The sequence below is a fragment of the Kryptolebias marmoratus genome, linkage group LG5 (genome assembly GCF_001649575.2).
Source record: "Kryptolebias marmoratus isolate JLee-2015 linkage group LG5, ASM164957v2, whole genome shotgun sequence".
In the NCBI taxonomy this organism is placed as follows: Eukaryota; Metazoa; Chordata; class Actinopteri; order Cyprinodontiformes; family Rivulidae; genus Kryptolebias; species Kryptolebias marmoratus.
In genome coordinates this window covers 6,506,351-6,529,680 of record NC_051434.1, presented here as the reverse complement: position 1 = coordinate 6,529,680, position 23,330 = coordinate 6,506,351, and the positions used below count along the sequence as shown (strand labels likewise).

The following is a 23,330-nucleotide window of genomic DNA, read 5'->3' as shown; positions in this document are numbered from 1 at the left end:
TATCAGCCATCTTACAACAACTCCAAAATCAAACATTTTAAAGCAGTTCACATGAATGCTAATTTGTAAACCTTTTCACCCCCATCAATTTCACATTACATGATATTGAAAAAGAGTTGTTTGATTTTGCAAGCACTAAAAGCTGCAGCAGTAGCTAGCTGTAGCACTTTTGGTGCAGCCCTTCTGGCAGGAATATTGCATTATTTCTGCTGAAGTAACCGTGTGATTCAAAACTGAAGATGGTGTAAACGTTTTATTTTTAAGTATTTCCATTAACCGCTGTGAAATTTTTGAGATTGGAGTTGTTTTAAAGTGATTGGAATCCACTTTGACCTTGGGCCTGCCTGAACTAGCCATTAGCTCGTCAAATTTACTAGTTTTATCAAACTGAGGTTGTTCAATAAACTAACAGGAAAGATTGAGTGCTTATACTATTCTTCTCGTTTCTGTATTTTGTTTGTCTTGTGCTTTTATTTTTCATTCATTTAATGTGTGTGTATGTATATTCTCATCAATGCTTGATTGTTAGTTTTATGGTTTATTGTAGAAGTTTAGCTTTTTGTATTAGCGGTTTTAAGAATGCAGTTTTCTCTAAAAGTCTAACCAGGGACAGGAACTGCTAATTAGCCATGGCTGGAAATCTCCCACACAGAGCAATTGTTGCAGTTCTTCATTTGTAACATTGTTTTATGTATTGTCCTTGTTAATGAACTTCAACTAAATCTAACTAAGTAAGTAAGTAACTAATTACCTTTGACTTGACTTTAAATACCTGTTTTCCAAAGCAAATATCCTGCTCGTTAAAGGATTTCACTAAATTGGTACCCTTTACGATCTGGCAACAAAAGCTTCTCACTAAATAGCGGTGTGTGGTGCTCTGTTTGGTGTCATACTTACCACCCTTAAGTTGGTAAGTCACACTTTTCAGGCATAAATTCAACATTTGGAGCAACATAAATGTATCTTTGTTTACTTAGGTATTATTAGACCTATTTTCTTCCATTTTTACTCCATCATACATAATTGAAAGCGCTTACATCGTTGTTTATTACTAAATTTTTTACAACTTCACCACTCCTATTTTTCTCTTCTTTTGTCTTTTTCTTGCTTCCCCTTTGTCCCTCCCTAATGTTCCAGAATGAGAATAGCCTTTTTTTCTGTTTCCATTGGAAGGAAGTGATGGGATTGGTGTACTCTGCGGGACACCCTGGGTGGGTCGTTAGTTTGCTCCCACTGTATCATTAGTGTCCATAACAAACACATTATCTCCCGCTGTACCACCACTCTTCCAGTCCATTTAGGGTGATAATTAGACTGTAACAAGCAGTTGTCCCTATTATTTATGTCATCATCTGCAGCTAATGGCACCCTCATATACAAATTGGAATTTTCTTTGAGTTTAGAAACTGTTGGATCAGCGGAATAACTCGGCAGAGACCAAAATATGATCTTAACTTTCACTTAATATTTGGTCTGAGACAACTGATTTTTGTGACATTGTTTTTATCCCCTTTTAGGAAAAAAAGAAGTGTCAAAAAGACATAAAAAGTACCATAATTCTTCTATCTAATAATTATTTTTTTCTCCATGATTTTTCCCTCTCATCACATACTCATGAGAGGCAATTTTTTTAGCTAGATGTGGATTAAGAGACTGAAAATATGTCACCAATTAGTCATTTAGAAGTACATCATTTTAACTAGTTATAAACATATATGTGGGCACGTATGTTACAGTGTTTAATATTCTTAAAATGGATTAAGAATAAAACAGAAAAATGAGGAATAATCTGCAGCTTTCAGAAACCTGTGTCTTCTGATTGAAAGGTAACTTATGCTCCACATCACTGTTGTGTAATTGAAAATCATTGCATCAGCTCCACCACTGAAACCTGACTGATTTCACATAAATGTTGATTTGTTCTGAGTGGCTTTCCCGACACAACACTTTCATTATTGCTTTTTTATTACTTTTGTTGTTGCTGTTTCCCATTGAGAAATAATTCTGTAATAAATATTTCAATATTTCCGCTGTTCTCGCCTCCGCTGTGTGTTCATTTCTCTGTACAGATGTTACGGAGCTAAGGCAAAGTATTTCTGCTGCAGTTAGACATATGATGTTCGCATCGCCGTGTAGTTTCACGTGGCAGTCATAGTGTTCCCCAGTGAGTTGTGTCACATTAAGGAATAACAAATGAGTCCATGACCCGAGGTAGTTATTCAAGGTGTGTTTGTGGAGTAGGAAAACAGCATATGCTATTTGCTTTGCAGTAGATTCATAAGTGAAAATTGCATTGTGCCTCCATTTGGAGAGCAGGTGTTGGAGTGTGGAGGGAAACAAAGCGATTGTCACTTTCCTGGTTTGAGATGATGCTGTACCTCTCTGCTGAAAGGCTCACACATCCTAGCTGTCATCTTAACACCAAATGTGACTTGTCAACATATTCTATCTCACTGCTTTTAAACGAGACTGAAAAGTAGCTGTGACGATTTGCTGTTATGTGCATGTGTCTGTGTTTCCGTGAGAGGTTTACAGAACATCGCTGGTGCATGTTGAAGTCACCTTTGATCCTCTAACCCAGCCTGTCTGGTGAACACATTTCTCCTGCGGACATCTTCAGTCGTCTGAAGTCACTTAACATCCACGGCTCATTTGACCCATGCACCGTGGTGTTAACGCGTATGACAATTTTATGATGCGGTAAAGCCCGTTGAGGGCACTTTTAAAGGAACCCATGTGGCTCTCAGAACAGCATGTGAAGATGAGAATTTGAAATGTTGGGGACACGGGGATTTTAGGAGTAGTTAAATGCAATGTGAAGAATTCCTATGATCTTTGGATTCTTGAAGTTGTTTTCACCTTTTTTTGTTTTTTCTTGTGTTCTTTCACAAATCAAAACATCTGAGGATGAAGTACTTTCCCATGATGTCTCTCATGAACATAAAACCCTAAAGGAACCCTAGCTATTTTTTTTATTACACTTAAATTGTGTTTTCAAAGAACAGCACCATCTTAGTGGTCATAAAAAGAACCATTTTGAAAAGCCAAATTTTTTTGGCTTCATTTCTTTTACATATGGACGCCACAACCGTTGCAGGATGTTGTTTGTTTGGTTTAGTTTTCTGTTTCTTCTCAGTCGAGAGTAAATCAGCTGTTATCAAATTTGTGGCCTATGTTGGAAAATTAAAATTAATCTCACAGTGCAACAAGAGCGAGGCTTAAAAAGAAAAACCTTTTGAAAGACATCTTGTATTTCCAGTTTACAGAAGATGAAAAGACAGAGATTCTGAGCTCTGGAACAAACTGCTGCTGCTCAATGCTTTCTGTATCAACTAGCAGAGCTCGTTTTATTGGTCAATAGTGGAATTCAAAAGGCTCACCACCGATTGCTTTGAACACCCCCACATTCAGTACTCCACCCCGGCAATCCCACTCCAAAACCAAAACCTTCACTGCCACTCACCATCTCCACATGATGTCAGCCAAGAGGAATTCAATCTCAGGAATGATATCATGAATGATGCATAAGACGGAAAAATGCATTTACCCCGGCAACGACACAATACGCTGTTGCTGCAAACACTGTAATGTAAAAATTTGAAACTTATGCTGATGAAAATGTATTATGAAACCAAGAAGACATTTGTGAATGTTGTCTACTTCTGAGCCGAGGGAGCACAAGCAAAGACACAACAGCTTAAAAGGAAAATCCTCAATATTTCCACAAAAGGATGAATTTGTCCTCGAGTCTGGGGGAGCATAGCAAAAACTATCTTTGCATTGCAAGTATTATCGTCGATTTATGCGTGAATGAGTTTTGTCTCTTTTTTTGAGGAGCACAGTGGTAAGGCTGGCATGCCCGTCTTCCATGTTAATAATGGATTTTTGATATAAGCTCCACATGAAATTTTAATCTCTGGAATATTAGCTCACCGAGGGAGATACAAAATCAAATCACAGGGTCGTGATTAAGCGGGTGAAGCCCATATCGACCCATTTAAATTCATATTAACCCAGCATCAAAATGTATGAGCCGTGACATTGATGGCAGACATAATTTAGTGATGTTATGTCTTTTTTGCCAAGCGAAGGTGTGATCTATTCATCACACACCTGGAGCCGATTGTGGTGTTTCAAGGATGCTTGGAAATTTGAAAGGATGATGCTTGTGACAATAACATGCTTTAACACTGTCAGCAATATCAAAACCAAACATGTATAAGAGCCAGCCTTGTCTAGGTTATCCTTTGAGGTCAGTGACCTTTATTATTAACGCATAAAACATGTAAATCGTGGTCACTCATTACAATAAATATGAAAACATGTAGTTTAAGATTAGTTCTTAGAGTTACAGTTAATCATTAGCCAAATAGATAAAAAACGTATGGCTCAAAGTAATCAGCTGTAAATTAATAATTCTGCAACTGACTGTTTATTAGACCAACATAAAAGCTAACTTTCTACGATTGTTGCTAACAGTTGTTTTAAAATAGTGTTACTTAAAAAGCTAGACATGAAACCATAATTGGTGGCACTTCTCTGGAAACCAAACCACGACCTACTGTGTTTTTCACTGTAGGAGAAATTTCTAAAGCAGGCAGTTTAGTAATTCTTTAACAGGAGAAACATTTCAGGAAGTGTTTCCTCTCTCGGCCGTCGTACACAGCTGACTGACAGCTTGAATCAGCTGAAGGGTAGGCAGGGGTGCTGTTCTATGGTTTTACATGGCATGAGAGATTCATTTACCATCTCTAACAAGTTCATTAAAAACTGTTGACACTGCGGGAACAGTATACCCCAAAAGTTGGAGGTATTTTAAAATGGTGCCTTTTTAAAACCTTGGTATACCTTGAAAATAGAAGCTGGTGCATGCACATGTATAAGTAGCATCAAATTATCCTGCAAATAGTTCTCTTGTTATTATTTAGCAGATTAACTAAGGAAGATTGAGATCATATTAATAACCTCATACTTTATTGATGACACCAACCTAGGAAGGTATAAGTGGCAGTGATTGTATAAATATGATGTGCTGATCTGTTGATGATGATTGAAAAGCATCCTCATTTTATTATTTGTACTTTCTTTGCAGTGAAATCTATATTTGATGTGTTATTACATTGGTTTGTGTTGAATCAGAACAGTCTTTATTGCTCAAAAAGATTTTAAAAATCATATATTAACAAACATTTTACATTATTTAAAGTATTTTTCATATCTTTATTTGTGTAAGAATGGAATGTACTACAGGCTTTTTGCTGCAGACAGGGATCTCCTGGGGTACGAGCTAATACATTGTCATCTTTTGGATTTGTTTTATTTATTTATTTTTTTGCTGTCAGTGCTTCTTTAAAGATTTTTTTTTCTTTGCACTTTCACATGCGCTTCCTTGCAACACTGTGGTTATTTGGTACATGGATGAACATACCCAAAGCCAGTTTGTGCTCACTGTGCCTCATGTTTGATGCATATTTCACTAACTACCCCAGCAGAGAGCAGACCCAGCTGAGAGAATAAGTGAAGCCAAGCTCCACCACTGTGTTAGCATACTGAAAGGCTCAATAATATATCACCCACTTTTGTTCCTTACACAGCATCTATCATCTCAGCATAACACAGTGAAGTTGGAAAAGCCATTTTCCATAACCGTTAATAGGACAAAGATTGACAATGTGTGCATGTTTGTGTGACTTTGTACTTACAACACGCAGTTCTGTGCAGAGGCATTATGTGCAGAACCGTGTGTGAATGGGTGTAGGTCTTAAAACCAAGCTAAATACCTCAGTGCCTTGGGGGTGCTAGGACACACAAAGTTGTCATTGGTTTGGATTGCACTCATGGGAAGAATTCTGTGGCTGAATGATGTGATATATTAGGGTGTGCTCTGCGGCAACGTATGGTAATTTGCGAGACTTTTATTTAATCAGGTAACATTGAATTCCAGCCAAATGGAACACTGCGTGAGCAAGGTGAGCCTCTAATCTTTCGCCCGTTAGCTTCATATTCTGCTCTCTTTATCTTTTGCATCCTTTAAAAATATATGCATTAAATAACTTTGTGACCTATGAAAAAGTTCAAATTACCTTTTTTTTTCTAAAAAAAACACCAGCAGATAAAGGTTAAAGAGTATTTTGTTACTCACCATCAGCAAATGAATATAGCTGTTGAAGCTGCAAAAACTTATCAATCATTGAATCTTTTTAATGAATAAAAATTGTCAGTTGGTTAGTTCAGTAGCATAGAGAAGATTACAAATAAAAATTACTTATATGGTTTAAATACATAATTATTGAGAGAATGTATATGTTTGTTATAATAGTGTCCAGTCTGTATCTAATGTATGAAGTAAGATAGATGTCAATGTCATACTATACTTGTCATTTCTTTAAAATATGCACTAAGCTAATTAATGCACATTTTTGTCAAATTATCTATATTTAGTCTGAAACTCCTCTAAATATGTCAATATGTTGAATATTCCTTCATAATACTGTAAGTATTCATTAGGTTCAATCATTTTAATGCCTCTGGCTCACTGCAAACAGTTTGAACATTTGAATCAGAGGATGTTTAAACATCATGTTTAATCTACAACATTAACCTCTCAATTACTCTAAATATGACCATCTACCCAAATCTGCTTTAAGTTATTCACTACTAATTTGTCAAAATTTCAGATGATACCTTTTTGGTGTAACATTTTAATAGAACAAAACTTACTTCTAGATAATTGCTTTCTTGCCTACAGGTGTATCGAAGTGATTATACAGTGAAACTGCTGCCTATTGGCGTGATTTAAATTATGAATTAGAGAAAAGATTTTATCTAAACTAGAAAAAAATGGTATTATAGAATTGTTTAAGCACTGACAAGTAAATGCCTTCAAGGCATATTTTCTGTATTTTGTTTTTTTTTTGCTTTTTTTTTAAATAAACCTCAGCTAATATCTATTCACTGCATTAAAGCCACGTTAAAGATATTTTAGGTTGTTTGTTCAGACATAATATGGTAATTGCTTTGGAGTGATGGCACAAAATCTGTGCCTCACAACTTAACGTTTCTAGCAGACGGTTTGAGGCTGAAATGTTGATTTCATCAGCCCCCCATTGAGGAGGGAAAGGACTTCACACGTTACCAGCTTGTCTTGTTCTTGTTTTCTTTCCGCTGTTATGTGCTAGGTTGGGATTGAGTGTGTCTAGGTTGGGGATATTTATTCATATGTTGGATTATGATGTGTGTTTGCATACGACGGTGTGTTTATGAAGATAAAATCCAGGCATCAAGGCTTCGCCACTTGTTTGTAAATTTCATTTTGAATATGCAAAGTAAAGCCCACACTTTGTATCAGATATCTACATTTTATAAGCAGAAAAATGACCATAACGCTCGAATATTTGCTTGAAATGGCAGCATCAAAGAGATCACCATGAGGACAGGCTGCAATGTCCCATCGACTAATAATGTGTGGAGAAAGAATTTGACAACATCCTCCACCAGAGGTGATTCAGCCACCCACTCACAAGTGGAAACAGAAACTGTTGGGAAGCGCTCATCAAAGGGCAGCGAGCTGTCCACCTGACTTTGCCTGCTGTCGTCTGGCCAGCTGACTCGCCAGCCGACAGAATGATAGATCCTTTGTAGTGCTACTTTTTTTTTGTCTCTGCATTCTCTGGCACCTCACAAATTAAATTCAAGCTTGTAAAGTTTGCTCATATGCCACTCCCCACCCTCACACCATCTCACCCAACACTTCCACTTGGTTGGGCTTCTTGTCTTTTGAATGCATTTTGCAGACTCAGGCTCCCACAGCAGGATCTGAAATCCTCAAACCCATATACGAAGAAAAAAAAAACAAGAATACTCCCTGTGGCATCTGCAAACTTGTCAGCAGCACATCCTCCCAGCAGCTGAAACACAACTACAGCTTCCTTGCAGTTTCCTCCAACCAGTCTACACATAGCCCATTGTCTCTGGCTTTTATTGTTCTCCTCCAGGCTGCTGGTTAGTCACACAACAGGCCAAAATGGTATACCTGAGGGTAGTGACTAGCATGTTGTTATCCTAAGAATTGACAGCCTGGTACACAAGCACACACAGGCTGGTAGAATGTGTATTTACACTTAGAGAAGCAGCCAGGAACCCCTGTAGTGCCAATTACACATACAACTCTAATCTCTTGAGCAAACTAGATGGACAGAGAATGAAAAGGAGACTGAAGCAAGGATGAAGGGCTGAGGAGATGGAAAATGTCAATAGCAAAAAATATTTGACAGTGAAATGATGCAACAAATTAAGAGAAAGTGAACGGAAGCGAGAAAGATTTGAAAAATAAAAATAAGATCTTGTAGAAGTACGTGGCATAAAAAGAAAGTGGAAAAACATGTTGGAGAGGCACCATTTCCAATTTTGTCTGATTCCAGTTTCTAAGAGCTGTAACTGACAGCATCCAAGTTGTCTGATTTGTTTTTTAAATGTAAATTTACAAAACATAAATTGCAGTTGATAAAAAAACTTAACCTGTTTAAACTTTTAGATTAAGTCATTAATTAAATACATTTTTCTCAGAGATTTAAAGTAGCATCTAGTAACTTGAACTAACTGCATGCATTATTAAAAGAGACATTAGTTTTTTAATTTTATTTTGAAAATTTTGAGAAATCTATCATAAGTTTTTTTTCGATCCATGACAGAAAACAGACAAGTGTTTGCAACTGTATGCAAAGAGAATTATAGCTTGATAATCATAGCTAATTTGCTTTTTTTACAGCCACACTTGCCCTGTTGCTTTTAAACCACCTTCAAAACTCACCTGTCAGGCTGGTCTATTGTTCCTTAACTCCAATTTTTTTTAAAACCAAACTCATGAAAATGTTTTTTCCAGTTTTAACCCCACAAATAAAATCTATTTTTCCCTCTCCTTGCAAATTTAATGTTTCAAAAATTAAACAGCTGAACTTTAAATACTCTATTAAGGTGGCAGCTGGTGCTATAAGGGAAAACTGTGTTTCAGCAGACCTATATACACTTACCTCCACATCTAATGTGTTTCTGTTGCTTTATCTAAAAAATAAGTTAACATCTTATTAATATTACAGACTTTAGTCCTCTTTCACTCTAACAACTTCCATCTTAAAAACATCCTTATACATTAGTTGGACTGCTAGTGCTTTTTCTAATATATATATATATATATATATATATATATGTGTGTGTGTGTGTGTGCATCTGATCTTCTACTGCACCCAGTCAATCTGAAATTTGTCCAATTCCTGTTGCCTGCAGAGCACTCAATGCATCTCTAAAACTAGGAAATATAGGGAGAGAAAAGTGTTTGCAAGTGAGTGAAGGCAGCCTCCAGCCTCTGTACAGTGTTGCATGCAGTGCTTCGGGTCAAGACACATATCTGTCTCTCAAACTTTTATCACTCAAAGTGATACAGCCTTGAGAGCCCCATAGGCGCAACGAGAAACTACTAAAGCCTGACGTCTCTTTTTCCTAGAGCATTATCAAAAGGCAACAAGGGCTTCCTTTAATGTGTTATATCTGCCTGTCATGTCAGCTGCCTCCGTCTCTCAATCTTTTCAGCTTCCCTTTTTCTGCCTTTTTCATTCTTTACCTTCTGCACGTAATCAGCGACAGAAAATCCTCGCCTTCGTCTTTTTTTTTTTTATTATTATTTTTTGCTAATACTCCCCCCCTCCCCTGTAGCATGGTAATGTTCTCTGAAATTACAGTGGGGTAAACAGAGCAGGGAGTTGAAATGAAATAACTGCTACGGGGCTGTCAGGTCTAGCGAGGGAGCCATCCGTCAGCAGGAAATGACACGTCGTCCAAACCCCCATTCCATCACACATACACACAGTTTGATTCCTCCTCTCCTCCTGGTGGCAAGGTGAAGGAATTATGCTCATCAAAGCCCGAGCGCAGCCTGGAGCCTTTCCATTAACCTTATACAACACTGGTCAATGGCGAGGGGACAAAGCGATGAGCTACACGCACATAAGCGAGCATTTCTTGGAGCTATACATGCATAAAGCAGGAAAGGTATCTACACACAAGTGTACAATTTAAACTGTATCTTTAATGGAACAAAAGCCCATACATAATTACACTAAGATGGGATACACACAGGAACACACAGGCACACACACCTCAATTACCGTTTCATTCATAGCCTGACAGCAGAGCATGTGCAAAGGCTGACATTAAAGGAAATTAAATCTCCTTGTGGAATGGGCCAGCCCATCTCACCTCCCGTCAAAATACTCCCATTTCCACTCCTCTCCCTAACCTTCTCATCTGGGTATTTAGGGCTTTGTGGCGCGGAACGTCATCAAAGAGAAAAGTTAGCGAGGCGGCCGTGCTTAGAGGAAGCCTCCCTGTGATAATACCCGCTGCAAACGCAGCCCTCTACAATTAGCCCACGCACCCAAATTACCGCTTCACATTCTGCACGAACCGGCTCGCGTTTGTAAGAGAAAGTGCTTTCATTCTAGTCTGCGTACACTCAAATACACTGACTTATTGCCGGCTTAGCCCAATGAGGGAGTAAGTCAGTTAACTCTACGATCCAAACCTTCTTTTTGCATTCAGATATGAAGCCTATATGACATAATCCTGAAAAACATCAGCTCACATAACCAGTGGAACTCAAAGGGAAGTGTAGCTGCAAGGCCACACACTCCCACGGGACTTAGCAAGAGAGTGACACATGTACTGTAGATTTTTAAAGGCAGATTTAATTAAGCCTCATTCACTTCCAAATTCTACTTTGTACAAACTCTGAGCTTTTTTTTTTTTTCCACCCCACAAATTCTAAAGTGCTCAGCCAACCTGCAGAGGAAGGAGGAGTTTTGTTAAATAATTGAGTTCATGGTTAAAGGAGGAAAAAGCTGCGGTCTCAGGCACCAGCTTCCTCCCAAAGGTTTTAATCAGATCAAACATGTCCTGTCAGATAAGGCAGCTAATTAATCAGGGGAGAGACCGGTTCTTTCCTCTCACAGATGGAAAGATGGAGGCAAGACACTGGTGGAGACGCTGCCTCTCCTCCTCCTCCTCTGACTCTTCCTTTATCATCATTGGGAAGCAGAAAAAGAGAGCAAGACAGCGTTGCCTGTTGTGAGTCTTTAAGGATTTTGTCTTTTTTTTTTTTTAAGAGTGTCTACGCAGCCTGAAGCTTTTCTACAACCCCCAACTGAGAGGATGACAGGCTTCTCAATTTAAGACTTACTGGAGCTGCTGTTTACAGTACTAAATATGTATATAAAATACCATCTTTAAAGCTAATGCAGTTTATTCTGAAGCTGAATTTTGAAGGTGTGAATATTAAATATAATTTATGTGCAAATTGCATTTGAGTTAAGTTCTATTAGACAGTCCAATGAGACAATTTTATTTTTTAAAAGGATAAATGCTTTGCAGAGTTTCTGATGTTATCAGCAGATTCAGCAGTTTTTCTCATACTTAGATTGAAGCCAGTTGTGCTGAATATTGCTTTTTTACATGGTTATACTTTTAAATGCCCTATATGCTCACATTATTGATCTGAACTACAAGCAACAACTGTTTCAATAAGAAGAAAAGGAGCATTTATTTAACTCACGTTGTAAACATTAAAAATTCATTTTTAACAGATTACCTAATCAGTTTTTTTGTTTGTTTTTACAAAAAATGAACTTCTTCAAATAAACACACCTTTACTTTGAAATAAAATCCCATTCATAGATTGTGTTTGGATGGTTTCTGAAATGGATACAAATGTCCTGAAAATTTCACAGTGTTTATTTACTGATTATGTTAGACTGGCTAGTTACCGCACCACGGCTGGCTGGCTGAAGTGTTGCGTTTGTCCTTGACAGATTTAACTTGTGATGGTCCTGGCTGCTGCTCGATGAAAGGCTCGGAGATGTGATTCTGAAAGAGAGAAACTCTGGCTAGCTGCCTGATTGGATGAGTCACTCACTACCTGAAGGAAGGATGGACTGAATGTGATTTAGAAAGTTTGGAAACTATTTCTGCTTACAGGCTATAAGTTCATTCATTTATTATTAGCAATAAGAACAGCATTTCATTCTTAATTTGAATACTGAGTGGCCTCCAACAGAAATATATGTGTCATATAGAGACTTGTGTTCTGACGGCATGGATCTGTAAATGATTGATTGGTGAGGTTGTCTCCAGCTGTTCGGGCTCACTGCATGTCCTCTGCTACCTGAGGCTAAACTCATCACCAGCTGTGCAACCTCACTCAGCGTTCAGCAGCCTCTGGACATTACAATAAAACATTTTTACACAAAACGCGGCTTGTCTTTGGCTTAATCTCCAGTTTTAAAATTGACCGTTACAAATGCAGACGGCATCATAAAACAGTTTTAAATATGTGCGTCGTGCAAGATGTTAATGCAGATCTGCACCGGGATGACCCTTTCTGCTCACACAAATCTTTAAAATGACCAGAACACTGATTTGATCTGTCCCACACACAGAGCCTGAGGCCCAGTGAATTACTGATGTGTCCATGTCGCATTTGAGTAGTTAAATATGTTTGTCTCAAAGGCTAAATGTCACGTGGATTTAGAGTTTGGTGACAGTTTGCTGCGTTGTAAACAGTTTACTCACGACACAAAGCTGATATATATTTTACAGTTCCTCCCATTCATTCTGATGCTTTTTTTTTTTCTAAATCTTTTTTTTTCTCTCCTTTTCCATGTGCCCATCCGGTCCCTGCAGCAACAGGAGCAGGACCCCACCAACCTGTATATATCCAACCTGCCAGTGTCTATGGATGAGCAGGAGTTGGAGAATATGCTGAAGCCCCTGGGTCACGTCATCTCCACACGGATACTGAGAGATGCTAATGGGGTCAGCAGAGGAGTCGGCTTTGCCAGGTAAATATCAATATTCATAAAACCAACGTGAGATACTTCATGTTCTGTGTGGGTCAAACTAAAAAAAAAGTGACATTTTCTTTCACACAATTTGTACCTTTATACCCTTCAGTCAACACATACTTTCCAAACTCCACACCATTTTTGTAATTTTGACTTTTTATTTAAAATGCCAAGTCTCAAGAGCAAGCTGAAATAACCCTGGTGACACACACTTATCAGGGAAAGGTTTTATAAACTTTGGAAGGATCCCTCTGGAGCCACAGTAGAAGCTGCACAACTGTCGTCACAGGTTGGCAGCATTTTGTTTGATGAGTTAATTGAACGTGGGTTTTTAACCCATGTTTGATTTTGCACAAGAACAGATGCACATGCATATGCATACTTATACACAGGAATCCTATGTGCACAGACTTAACCACTAACCATCTTCAATGATTTCTTTCTTCTTCGGTTCTCTATACCTCTCCATCAGTTTTTCTGTCTTGAGTATTCACCAGCATCCTGCTTAAACCAGCAATGATTTCTTACGTTATAGCCACTGCAGCTATATTTCCATCATTGAGCAGTTTATTTCTTTTTCTACTTAGAAACGTTTCCACTTCAGTTTATTAATCCCCCAAAGTCATAAAGCGTTCTGTCCTTGTCCTCGACAGCAGCCACCAGGCTCTCATTCCTCTCCACACATTCCTCCCTGTTCACCCAGAGGAGGCCACTGATGGCCACACAGCCACCATCTTGCAGGGATTTTTCTTAATCACCTGCTCTGGCTAAACTCCTCTCCCATTCCCTCCTCTATTACCAGAGGCTGAAGCAGAACAGACAAACACACACTAAAATAAAAGTAAATGCACAGTTCAACTCTTACAAACTCATGCATACACAAAGATTCAAGCTTGTGCACGTATAAAACAAACACCAAAAAGCAGGCTCTAGAAATTCCCTCAAACCAGTATGCAGCCTCCTGCAGACCAGCAAACAGAGCACAGCAACAACCTGCCACAGGCCACCTGTTTAAGCAACCCTCAGTGCAAGCAGGACCAGACATGATGGAAAGGAGAGGGAGAGATGCATGGGTGTGAAACACTGGGCAGATAGGAAGAAGTAATTGTAGAGAGAAAGAAATGGTTATGAGACAGAAATGAACATGAGAAATCACTGAGACACACACATTAGGTAAAAGAAAGTGAAATGAATATGTACAGGTGGGGAAAAAAATCAGGTTTGGGTGGCTCAAGAAATTAAAGAATGATGAAACGTTAGGGGAAAAAAAGACAGAAAAACAAGTGTCCCGAGGAGATGAGAAAAATCAATGTATTTTATGAAACGCAGAACTCCCATTAGCTGTGTCAACAGACAGACAGACAGGCAGCTGCTGAGGGCTGGACTGTGAGGGGCATTAGAGAGAGTAAACTGAGCTAAGTGTTTGTGGGCTGATCCATTACTGTTATCAGAGCCCATTACTCCAGCCCCAGCACTAATCATTGCAGACAGCAGCACCTGATGCCATTAACCAGCAGCATACATGGAAACCTGCCTCCCTGTCCACCTGGCTGACTCACTTAACTGACTGGCTTCCCCAAAACCTTGACTGGCTGACTAGTTTGTGACTGTGACTGCTTTTCTGTCTATCTGCCTTATTTACTTTTTCACTACATGGCTGTTTGCTTACTTGCTGTACTCCTAGAAAAAAAAGATAAGAAGAAGAGCTGTGATCTGCTCAGCATCATCAGTTTCTAGGATGATTTCTATGAATCTATAAATAAATCATGCACCAAAGTCTTTGAGATTGTCAAACTCGTTTTACATGTGCACTAGAATCATCTCAAACTGTCTAAAAATAATCTCAAACCAGTTTTTATTTTTATACTGGGCGTCACAGCCGCATATTTGATCATTTTGTTCAAAGATGTTAAGGTTTAGTGAAGCAAAGCACACAAAGGTTACTTAAAAATAAAACAAACAAAAAGCTTTGTATACATTTAATCAGAAACTTTTTGTTTGTGCTCAGGTTCAAATATGTATTTAAATACGGACTAATGTGCACACAGATCATATACAACCCCAATTGGGAAAACTTATATAATGAACTGTAGGTGATGGAATATGTCAAGTCTTTCTGATTTCCTGCTGAGGAACATTTTTAGGGGTCTAAGCCCGCAGAGGCAAGGGAACGCAGTTGCATAGCAGCAAAGTTTGGCCACTAGGGCACTCTAAAAGGCAACAACCACATATCATATACATTTTTGGTCTATTCATTGGCATATTTTCCTGCAACAAGCTGTGAATTGTCTATTTTCCACTAATACACTTTTACTAATTATGTCTGTCCAAGAAGGAAATCTCTTTGGACACTGAACAATGGAAAATAGCTAGCTTTTGTGTTTGGAAGGGGCACTTTGTAAAGTAATGTAACCTTCAAACGATCAGTAGCTTGAGGATGCAAAAAGGCAACAACATAATGATTTGTGTCTCTACAAGCCAGTGCTGTAACAAGTCCTTGGATGACTGGGGGGATAAATGTTGGGGACGACATGCATCGAGGGGCTTGGACCCCAATGATAACTGTTTGCAGTTCTAGCTCAGATATTATTTCTCTATTTTTAGAAGCAGTTTTTACGGACTGGTGAACCTCTTCCATCTTCACTTAGGAGAGATTCAGCTTCTCTAAAACGTTCTTTTTATTCACAGCCCTCGTTCTGACCTGTTGCCAATTAACCTGATTTGTACCACAATGCTCCTTCAGCTGTTTCTTGTTCATGCCATTTACTTTAGCAGCCTTTTGTTTCTTTGTGCCCTAACTTTTTTGAGATGTTTTGATGCCATCAAAATGACCTTATTGTTTCACAAAAAAATGACAATTTCATCATTTTATATGTTAGCTATGTTCCATTGTGAATTAAATGGAACATAATTTATGGAATTTGCTGAATTATTGCAGTCTGTTTTTAGTTACATTTTCAGAATTAGTCTTGGGTTACAACTGATATTAAGTCTTAAGTTTACCCACCCCTTTCAGTGTCCTGTATTCATAATTAGCTGAGCGTTTTTACTCATCTAATTGCTTCTTTCTGAGTCATATATACAAGGCCATCTCCTGTAAGTATTGATCAGCTGAGCCAGATTGACCAGGTAATGTCTTCCTAAACACTTGCTGGGCAGTGGAAGAAGAAAGAAAGATGAGAGAAGCTGTGGAACCAGGGTCAGTGTGAGATTGATGACTCCAGGAAGTGTGAAAGATTACATATTCTAAAAAGGATAGTAGGGAGAGGAAAGAGAGACTGATGCTGATGTGGATTGGGCATATTATAGAAAGGAAAGAATGGACAGAGAAGTAAGGAAAGGAGGCCATGGAACGTAAAAGAGATTGGGCAAGAGAGAGCGAGTATAATAGTGAAAGATGGAGAAAATAACCAAGGTTGAAAGACGGGGAGGAATGAGAGAGACGTCAGAAAGAAAGGCTGTAGACGGGCTGGGAGTAAGATGGATGGGACAGAGAGAGCGATAAAGAAGCTATGGTTTAAAAAAAAAAGAAGAATGAGGGTAGCGATAGGAGCGGGATGAGAGACAAAGGACAGAGAAGTGCGAGGCTGACAGGATGATATGAGTATTTCAGGAAGAGTGGGTGAAAAAAAAGGCTGAAAATCTGGAATGCAATGAATTCTGAGCATTCCTGGAGCATATTATCATAAAGGCATTGCAATCGCTCAAGCCCACATTGAAAAACAATCTCATTTTGATATCAGTCCTCTGTGTGTAGAGAAATAACTGAAATGCATTTACTGCACGGGTGTGCAAATTCATGCATAAAAATATTTGTTTTTAATATGTTACTGTGACTTAACACAATTTAGCTTCATGATGGGAATCCCTTGTGCAGAGAAAAGCAAATCTTCTTTCACTTAGGTACTGTAGGTTTTACTGTGGTGGATTTATATATTTTTTTCTTAGTTAAATTCTTGCAGTCAAATGAAGCTGCAAGGATTGGAAGGGAACAGAAGAGCACTTGTTCACCTTAAGTTTATAATCTGCCAGGCTGGTTTCAATTCAACAAGCTGAAAATATTTTAGGTGGAATGGATGCTCATGTACTCATTCTGCATGAAAGATGAGATTATAAGAAAACAAGTAGAGTTTATGGTCTGTTTGAACTGAATCTCAGATAGTCAGGTAGCTCTGAAAACTCAAACATCCAACAGCATCCGTATCAGATTGGGTCAGTTTTTGCTTGTCAGCATTTCAGCAAAAACTCACCTTCTCCTAATAATAACCAGCTAAGTGGAGGTCAAAGAGGAGACTAGCATTCTTCTTCTCTTGCTCCTTTTTTGTGGAACATCTTTTCTGTGCAATAAAATCCATGTTTCCTTTGCAATGATGCACACAAATTCCCATTTTTAACTTGTATTCTAAAGAAAGAAAATTGCTCTCTTTGTTCAGGTTTGCATAAAAGCTGTTAATAGGCTGAAACAGTCAGGCTGGCTATGTAAATATCAGGTTTTTAGTCATTAAATCTTTGTACATTTTCAATTTTAATATGTTCAACAATTATTAAATGCAAAAACCAATAGTTCAAGTTTAATTCAAGTTATTTGTTCAGCTATTTCCAAAGCTACTGGGCAGGGATTTCCTGCAGTCTTTTTATTACTGAAGTGGGAGATCAGCCGTTCTGGACTCCAGGAAGTCACTGCGCCCCTCCAATAAATAATAAACACTCTGACCCACATACTCAGGGCAAGAAAGCAAACAAAGCTTTCCCCCAAATTGCTTGCATTAGACTCAGACTGTTTTGTTTTGGTGTTTGCATGGCTTTCAGAAGCATGTAAAAGTTTGGGCACCTTGGTCAAACGTTCTTTGAGTGGAAAAATGATCTGCAAAAGGAAAAATTAAAGATGAAACCTTACTTATTTTCAAGTTTAGACATTATGAACCTATTTAGTTTTATTTTCCACAAAGCAAAATCATCTTTGCTCAGGCTCTCAGACATCTAATTTTTCTCAGATGGTACTTTGTCTGCCAAAGTGCCTGATCACACCTCATTGGGAAAGACCGGGTCATTTCTTTCAGTAGCTTTGCCTGTAGACATTTTAAATGGTTGATGTGCATAAAGCAGAGTAGAGGAAAAACAAGCATTTCTAACTAGCTGTTTACATGCTTTGTAATATAATAAGGACATAAATGATGTAAGTATGATAAGGTCAAGATGAGTTCTGGAAAAGTGCAATAACTCTTGAAGAAAAATAACTGCAATATGGTTAGAAAGGCAAATCAGTGGTTAACTTGGGAACACCTTTAAGAAGATTTAGCAGACTTTAATGGTAGTACGCTGTTCTGTTGTGCCACCTTCATGGAGGAGTCATCAGCTTAAAATGTTTCCTGCGTCTACACCACAAAACTTGGTCTGAAAATTGGAAATGAACATGTATGGAATGCATATCTTGTGAACTAATGAAGGAAAAGACCAACTTTATGGCTGCAATAAGCAAAGGTATGTTGGGAGGGGGAAAATGGCACAGGCTTTCACGAAAACAACTTTCCATCTGTTGAGCACCGAGGTGAATCGGTCATGCTTTTGGCTTGTGTTGCAAGCAGTGGCATGGGGATTTTTTTTTTCTCTTGTAGAGGGAAGACTGGATTCAGTTCAATACCAGCAAATTCTTGAAGCGAACGCAGCTATGACTGTAAAAAAGCTGAGTCTTCCTAATTATTTGAAACGCTTAGTGAAAGAAATAAAACATTCCCTAAAATATTAAATAGCGCTTTGTTCATAATGGACAAAAATTTAAATGATGGGTGCCCAAACTTAGTTTTTTGTATGGAGTTTAGATTTGGGTGTTAATTTATCTCACATTTCTTCTCTTAGCAGAGCAAACACATAGGGAGATGTTTGTTTGCCAAGAAACTGTACATTTATGCAGTCGTATGTCCTTAATATTCTAATATACATGTTTGATGTAACGTTTGTCTGACACGAGTGTCTATGGGCCTGTGATATAAAAGATCAGAGCCCCCCTGCTGGCCAGCTGTTTGGCCTGTTCACAGGCTTTGATCCAGTGCCTGAGAGAGTGGAGAGAAGTTAGTCCGCTCTTGTATTTTATTTTTATTTTTTATCTTTCTAAGCCCTTGCAGTAGTTTACTATGCATAAACGTCACTTCTAGTCTCTTCCCACCACTCTTTTCTTATCTCTGGCTCCTTCTACCTTTCCTCGTGCATCTTTGCAGACTTTTCATGTGCCCTTTCTGTCATTCCATCCATCATTTATATGATGCACAAAGGCTGCATAACAACATTCTCCATTAAAGCCTTGAATTTCATTATGAGCTTCTTATGAATGCAGACGATTCTCCAGAGTAGATAGTTTCTGGATAGTCTCAGTGGATATTTTAGAAGGAATATAGTGATACTACCAGGATGGACGCAGTCTTGGCTGTAAATAACATCACATATGAAGAATTGCAGTGGAAACATTTTCTGTGAGGAGATTTTGTTTGCAAAAGTGAAGTGGAAAAAAACATCCATTTCCCACAAATACTTTAGAATAATTTATTGTAGCGTATAAAGTAGGACTTTATTAATGCTGGAATTTATATTTCCCGCTTTTGCTACAAATGGATAGTAAATGTTTAAAAACTGAAGTCTGTTTAACATTGTTTTACTGCAGGATGGAGTCTACAGAGAAGTGTGAAGTTGTGATACAGCATTTCAATGGAAAATACCTGAAAACCCCACCAGGAATTCCAGGTGAGTCTTCCCTCCTTTGCCTTTCATTACTCTTGCCTGACCTCTTTTCATTTATTTCATAGAAAATCCTCATCTTTGCAAGCAGGAGAGTCTTCTCAGATTCAATTATAGTAATTTCTCATCACAGATCAGCTGGACAGCCTGATAGATTGTGTACGCTGTGATGTATGACACCTGCAGCTAATGGTCTTTGTCCTTTTTAAATAGTTGAGTATTCTGTGGGACTCCTCTTCCTCTGTGGCTCTTTTCTCTCTGTGTCACCATCCTTTTTTTTCTCTGGTGGTGTGCTTGCTGCAGGCTGGTACTTCTCGGTCAGAAGAAAGCCCTCTTAATATTCACACTCATGCCTCTGTGCTGTTCTTTGCAATCTACTTAAGAGCTTGCACTCTCGCCTCTTTCCTCTTCTGCTCCTGCACTCCGTTGCAGTGTCCTCTCTTCTTTCTGTGTCACTTCTCTGAAGTCACCCTGTAGAGGAGAAAACCTGGCAGGGGAAAGTGGGTTAAAGAAAGAATCAAAGAAAAGTTGTAAGTGCAAGATTGCATGTAACTCAGTGTGTTATCAATGAAACGTCTTGGTTTATAAAAAAGCAACGAGTTGTGGAAAACAAAGGCATATAGGGGTGTCAGGAGACAGCAGCTGGGAAAGACTGAGCTCAAAGGGTAATATAGATATGAGAATGGCAGAAAAAAGGCCTGGAGAAAGAAGAAATGCCACTTAAGCACTTTTGAGGCCAGGTGCGGTGGCATCTGAATTCTCTTGTGCATCCCAGCAGGATGTGTGGGGCAGGTAGGGCGACATCAGGAGATCTCTTTCACGTCTGTCGCCATTTTAATAACAACCCCCACACCGCCAACCGGCGGGACAGAAACGAACCCATAAATTTGCTCTCCACTATCCAGTAATATCACAGAAAGAGTGGATTTCAACTGTCTGTATATGCTCAACCAGTGCATAGCCAGCAGCCATTAAAGGCAAGGTGAGTGGTTATATTGAAGTTTAGCTGTAATAGGAAACCTTTAAAGTCGTAATATCAGGCTGACCTTCGCCTTTAAGGGTCGATCTTCCTGCTGCTCAGCCTTTATTATTGTTAATGGATTGTTCAGACTTTTGCCAAGCGTGAAGATTTACCACCCTCATCGAGGAAATCCTTTTTGTTGAATTAAGACTGTTTCAGTTTTCGAGATCTGCTTTGGTCCATTGTTACTATGTTTGTCTTTGAGCGTTCTATGATCTTTTCTGTTTCCATATTCCAAACCCTCAACTACGCTGAGGCAGAAGCACTTATTTTCTCTTCTTATTGTTGCGATTTGAGCTATTGTGCACCATAAACAGATCTGTCAGATGATTCTTATAGTTTATTGCAGGTTGGATTTTATTTTTTTATAGCTTTAGGAGCTGTATTCTTGTCAAAGTAATTTCTGAAATCTGGGGTTTTGATAAAATGTTCTTGTACTACACAGCCTGAGGGGAGAGCTGCGCGATCAGCTGGATGATCAACAGGCTAACAGCCTCTTTAGAAGCAGTTTGTAAATGAAACTAAACTTACGATGATAAGAAATGTCAACATTTCCACATAAAAAGGCAACTTAAAAGTATTCAGGCTGCTCTTGTCACAAAAGCTGGCGTCTGTTTTCCATTGCAGCTGGTTTTGGGAACTATTTTGTTGATAATTATAGTCATCATGTTGTAATTTTTAAAATAGTATTTGTAGATCTTTGACCTCTTAAAGATTATGATGGATAGAAACGTGCTGAACCTTTTTGTGACAATTTCCAGTTTTAAAAAAGGGAAGAGTTAAGTAATTTTCTTTTTTTTTCTTGCTGATACTGTAATATCAATCCATGTGTGCTAAACAGAGATTCTTGAACATTCTACTTTAATCAGACTCAGATGTTCCTCTGCTCAGGATCCTGAGGGGTGTTTCAGTTCACTCATACAGCAAATACCCCCTCTCTACTTTTGTGTGTGTGCACATGTATGATTTTTCTACATTCATTTTGCCTCTGCATGCAGAATAATGTGTGCATATTCACATATCTGCAGTTTAAAGCAGGCACATCTACTTGTCCACTGACAGTTTCTCTACCAGTGTGTGTGTGTGTCATGTTGGTGGGATTTCCCCAGAGCCCTTTGCTATGCAGGCCAGCTTCTTCATCCATCCTGCTTTGACAGCTCAGCGGCACCCCTCGGGGTGCTCTCACCACACACGGAACAGCAGGACCGTCTGTATGTGAATTTGCGCACGTGCACAACTTTGCTCATGCGATGGCCATGACTGCTGCTCTGTGTGAGCCTTGACACAAACACAGACCACATAAGGTAAATTTGGTCATGCATCGCTGACTTTAACCTGAATTAAATGCCAGCACCCACATAACGGGAATAAGGAAGTTTTTAATCTTACCATTTAGTGTTTAAACATAGCCTGCAAACATGCTCTCAGTAGCCGTGACAGAGGAAAAAATAAGAATAAGAAAAATATTTCTTTCAAATTTCAATGCTACTACTCAATCACATTGTCAAAAGGATGTGTGTTTGAGTTTGTTTGATCGGAGATGGTTTCATTGTCCTCTTCTGTTCAGGTGTGTCTAGTGGCAATACAAAAGGATATTGAATTGTAACCTTGCTGTCCTGCACTAGGAAGTAAAAATCTAGATGTCAAGTGGCAGGTCATGTATTTAATTCAACTGACCATGGGAAAACAAATGAAAAGGAAGTTGCTGTGTTGTCAGTGAGTTAATGCCAAGTTACAGATAACACATCAGCACAGGGAGCAGGAACATACGGAGCAGAGCTTTGTGATAACGCTAACAGATGGTAGCTAATAGAAAACTTCCATACATTTCCTGCTTTAATTTTAATGTAATAACATCCAACTTCCTTGTGATTACATGAGATATTGTGCTGATATACAGAGAGGGACAATAGCAGATGGCACATAATGATACTTAACAATTTCCATTCTCTCACTGTTAAAGTTTTAATAAAGTTAGATCTAATTGTTTGTTCCCATACTTTGCTTGCCTCAACTCTGGATTTGTTTAAAGTGTACTTCTATTGAAGGTAGGCATTTACTTCTAGTTTCCTCTGTTTGAAAAGTCCATTCGGTCGTACAGGAATCTCATTTAGGTCCTCTCCTGTTTGCCCTGTGAAGCTGCACATCACAAACTCAATTCAAGATGGCCACCACAACTAACCAGTTTTAGCGACAACAAAAGGGCTATAACACTGACAATTTTACAGATACTGAGCTAAAATTTGGTGTGATAGAAGCTGACAGTCACCTCCAACATATACTACTCCTAGGGTTAAGAAATTGTGCAACATCTTAATATAAAGCTTCCTTCTTTTAATTTCTTAAGAGTTTTTATTGTGAAACAGGAGCTGGCAAACCATACATAGCAACAGGCAGCTGAAATACAAGGACAAGCCAGAGTAAATGGATAGAGGACTATTTTTGTCATTTTGATCCGTGTAAAACATACAAAATACATTTTGTTGGAACTTATATAGCCTACATAATTAACTTAACTTAGTAGAAATATATTTACAGCAGTTGAGCACCTTTTAAGTTCATATATTAAACATGAGGCATCTTTTCTATTCTCCTTCAGCACAAATGTAACGTGTTGCATGCCAACAACCTAAACTCAGTTCTTGTTTCCGAATAGTTTTCTCCGTCCACAGAAATCTGCACAACGGCCC

General features: G+C 38.6%; 1 protein-coding gene across 6 annotated transcripts in view; it reads left to right on the top strand.

Annotated features, from left to right (window-relative positions):
* Positions 1–23,330, top strand: part of rbms3 (RNA binding motif, single stranded interacting protein) — a 264,210-nt gene that overhangs the window by 177,501 nt on the left and 63,379 nt on the right. For all 6 annotated transcript variants that reach the window (XM_025006950.2, XM_037975838.1, XM_017424121.3 and 3 more), the window contains 2 exons: positions 12,730–12,887; positions 19,546–19,625. In XM_025006950.2, coding sequence (XP_024862718.2) covers positions 12,730–12,887; positions 19,546–19,625 — 238 coding nt within the window. The remainder of the gene's footprint in view (positions 1–12,729; positions 12,888–19,545; positions 19,626–23,330) is intronic.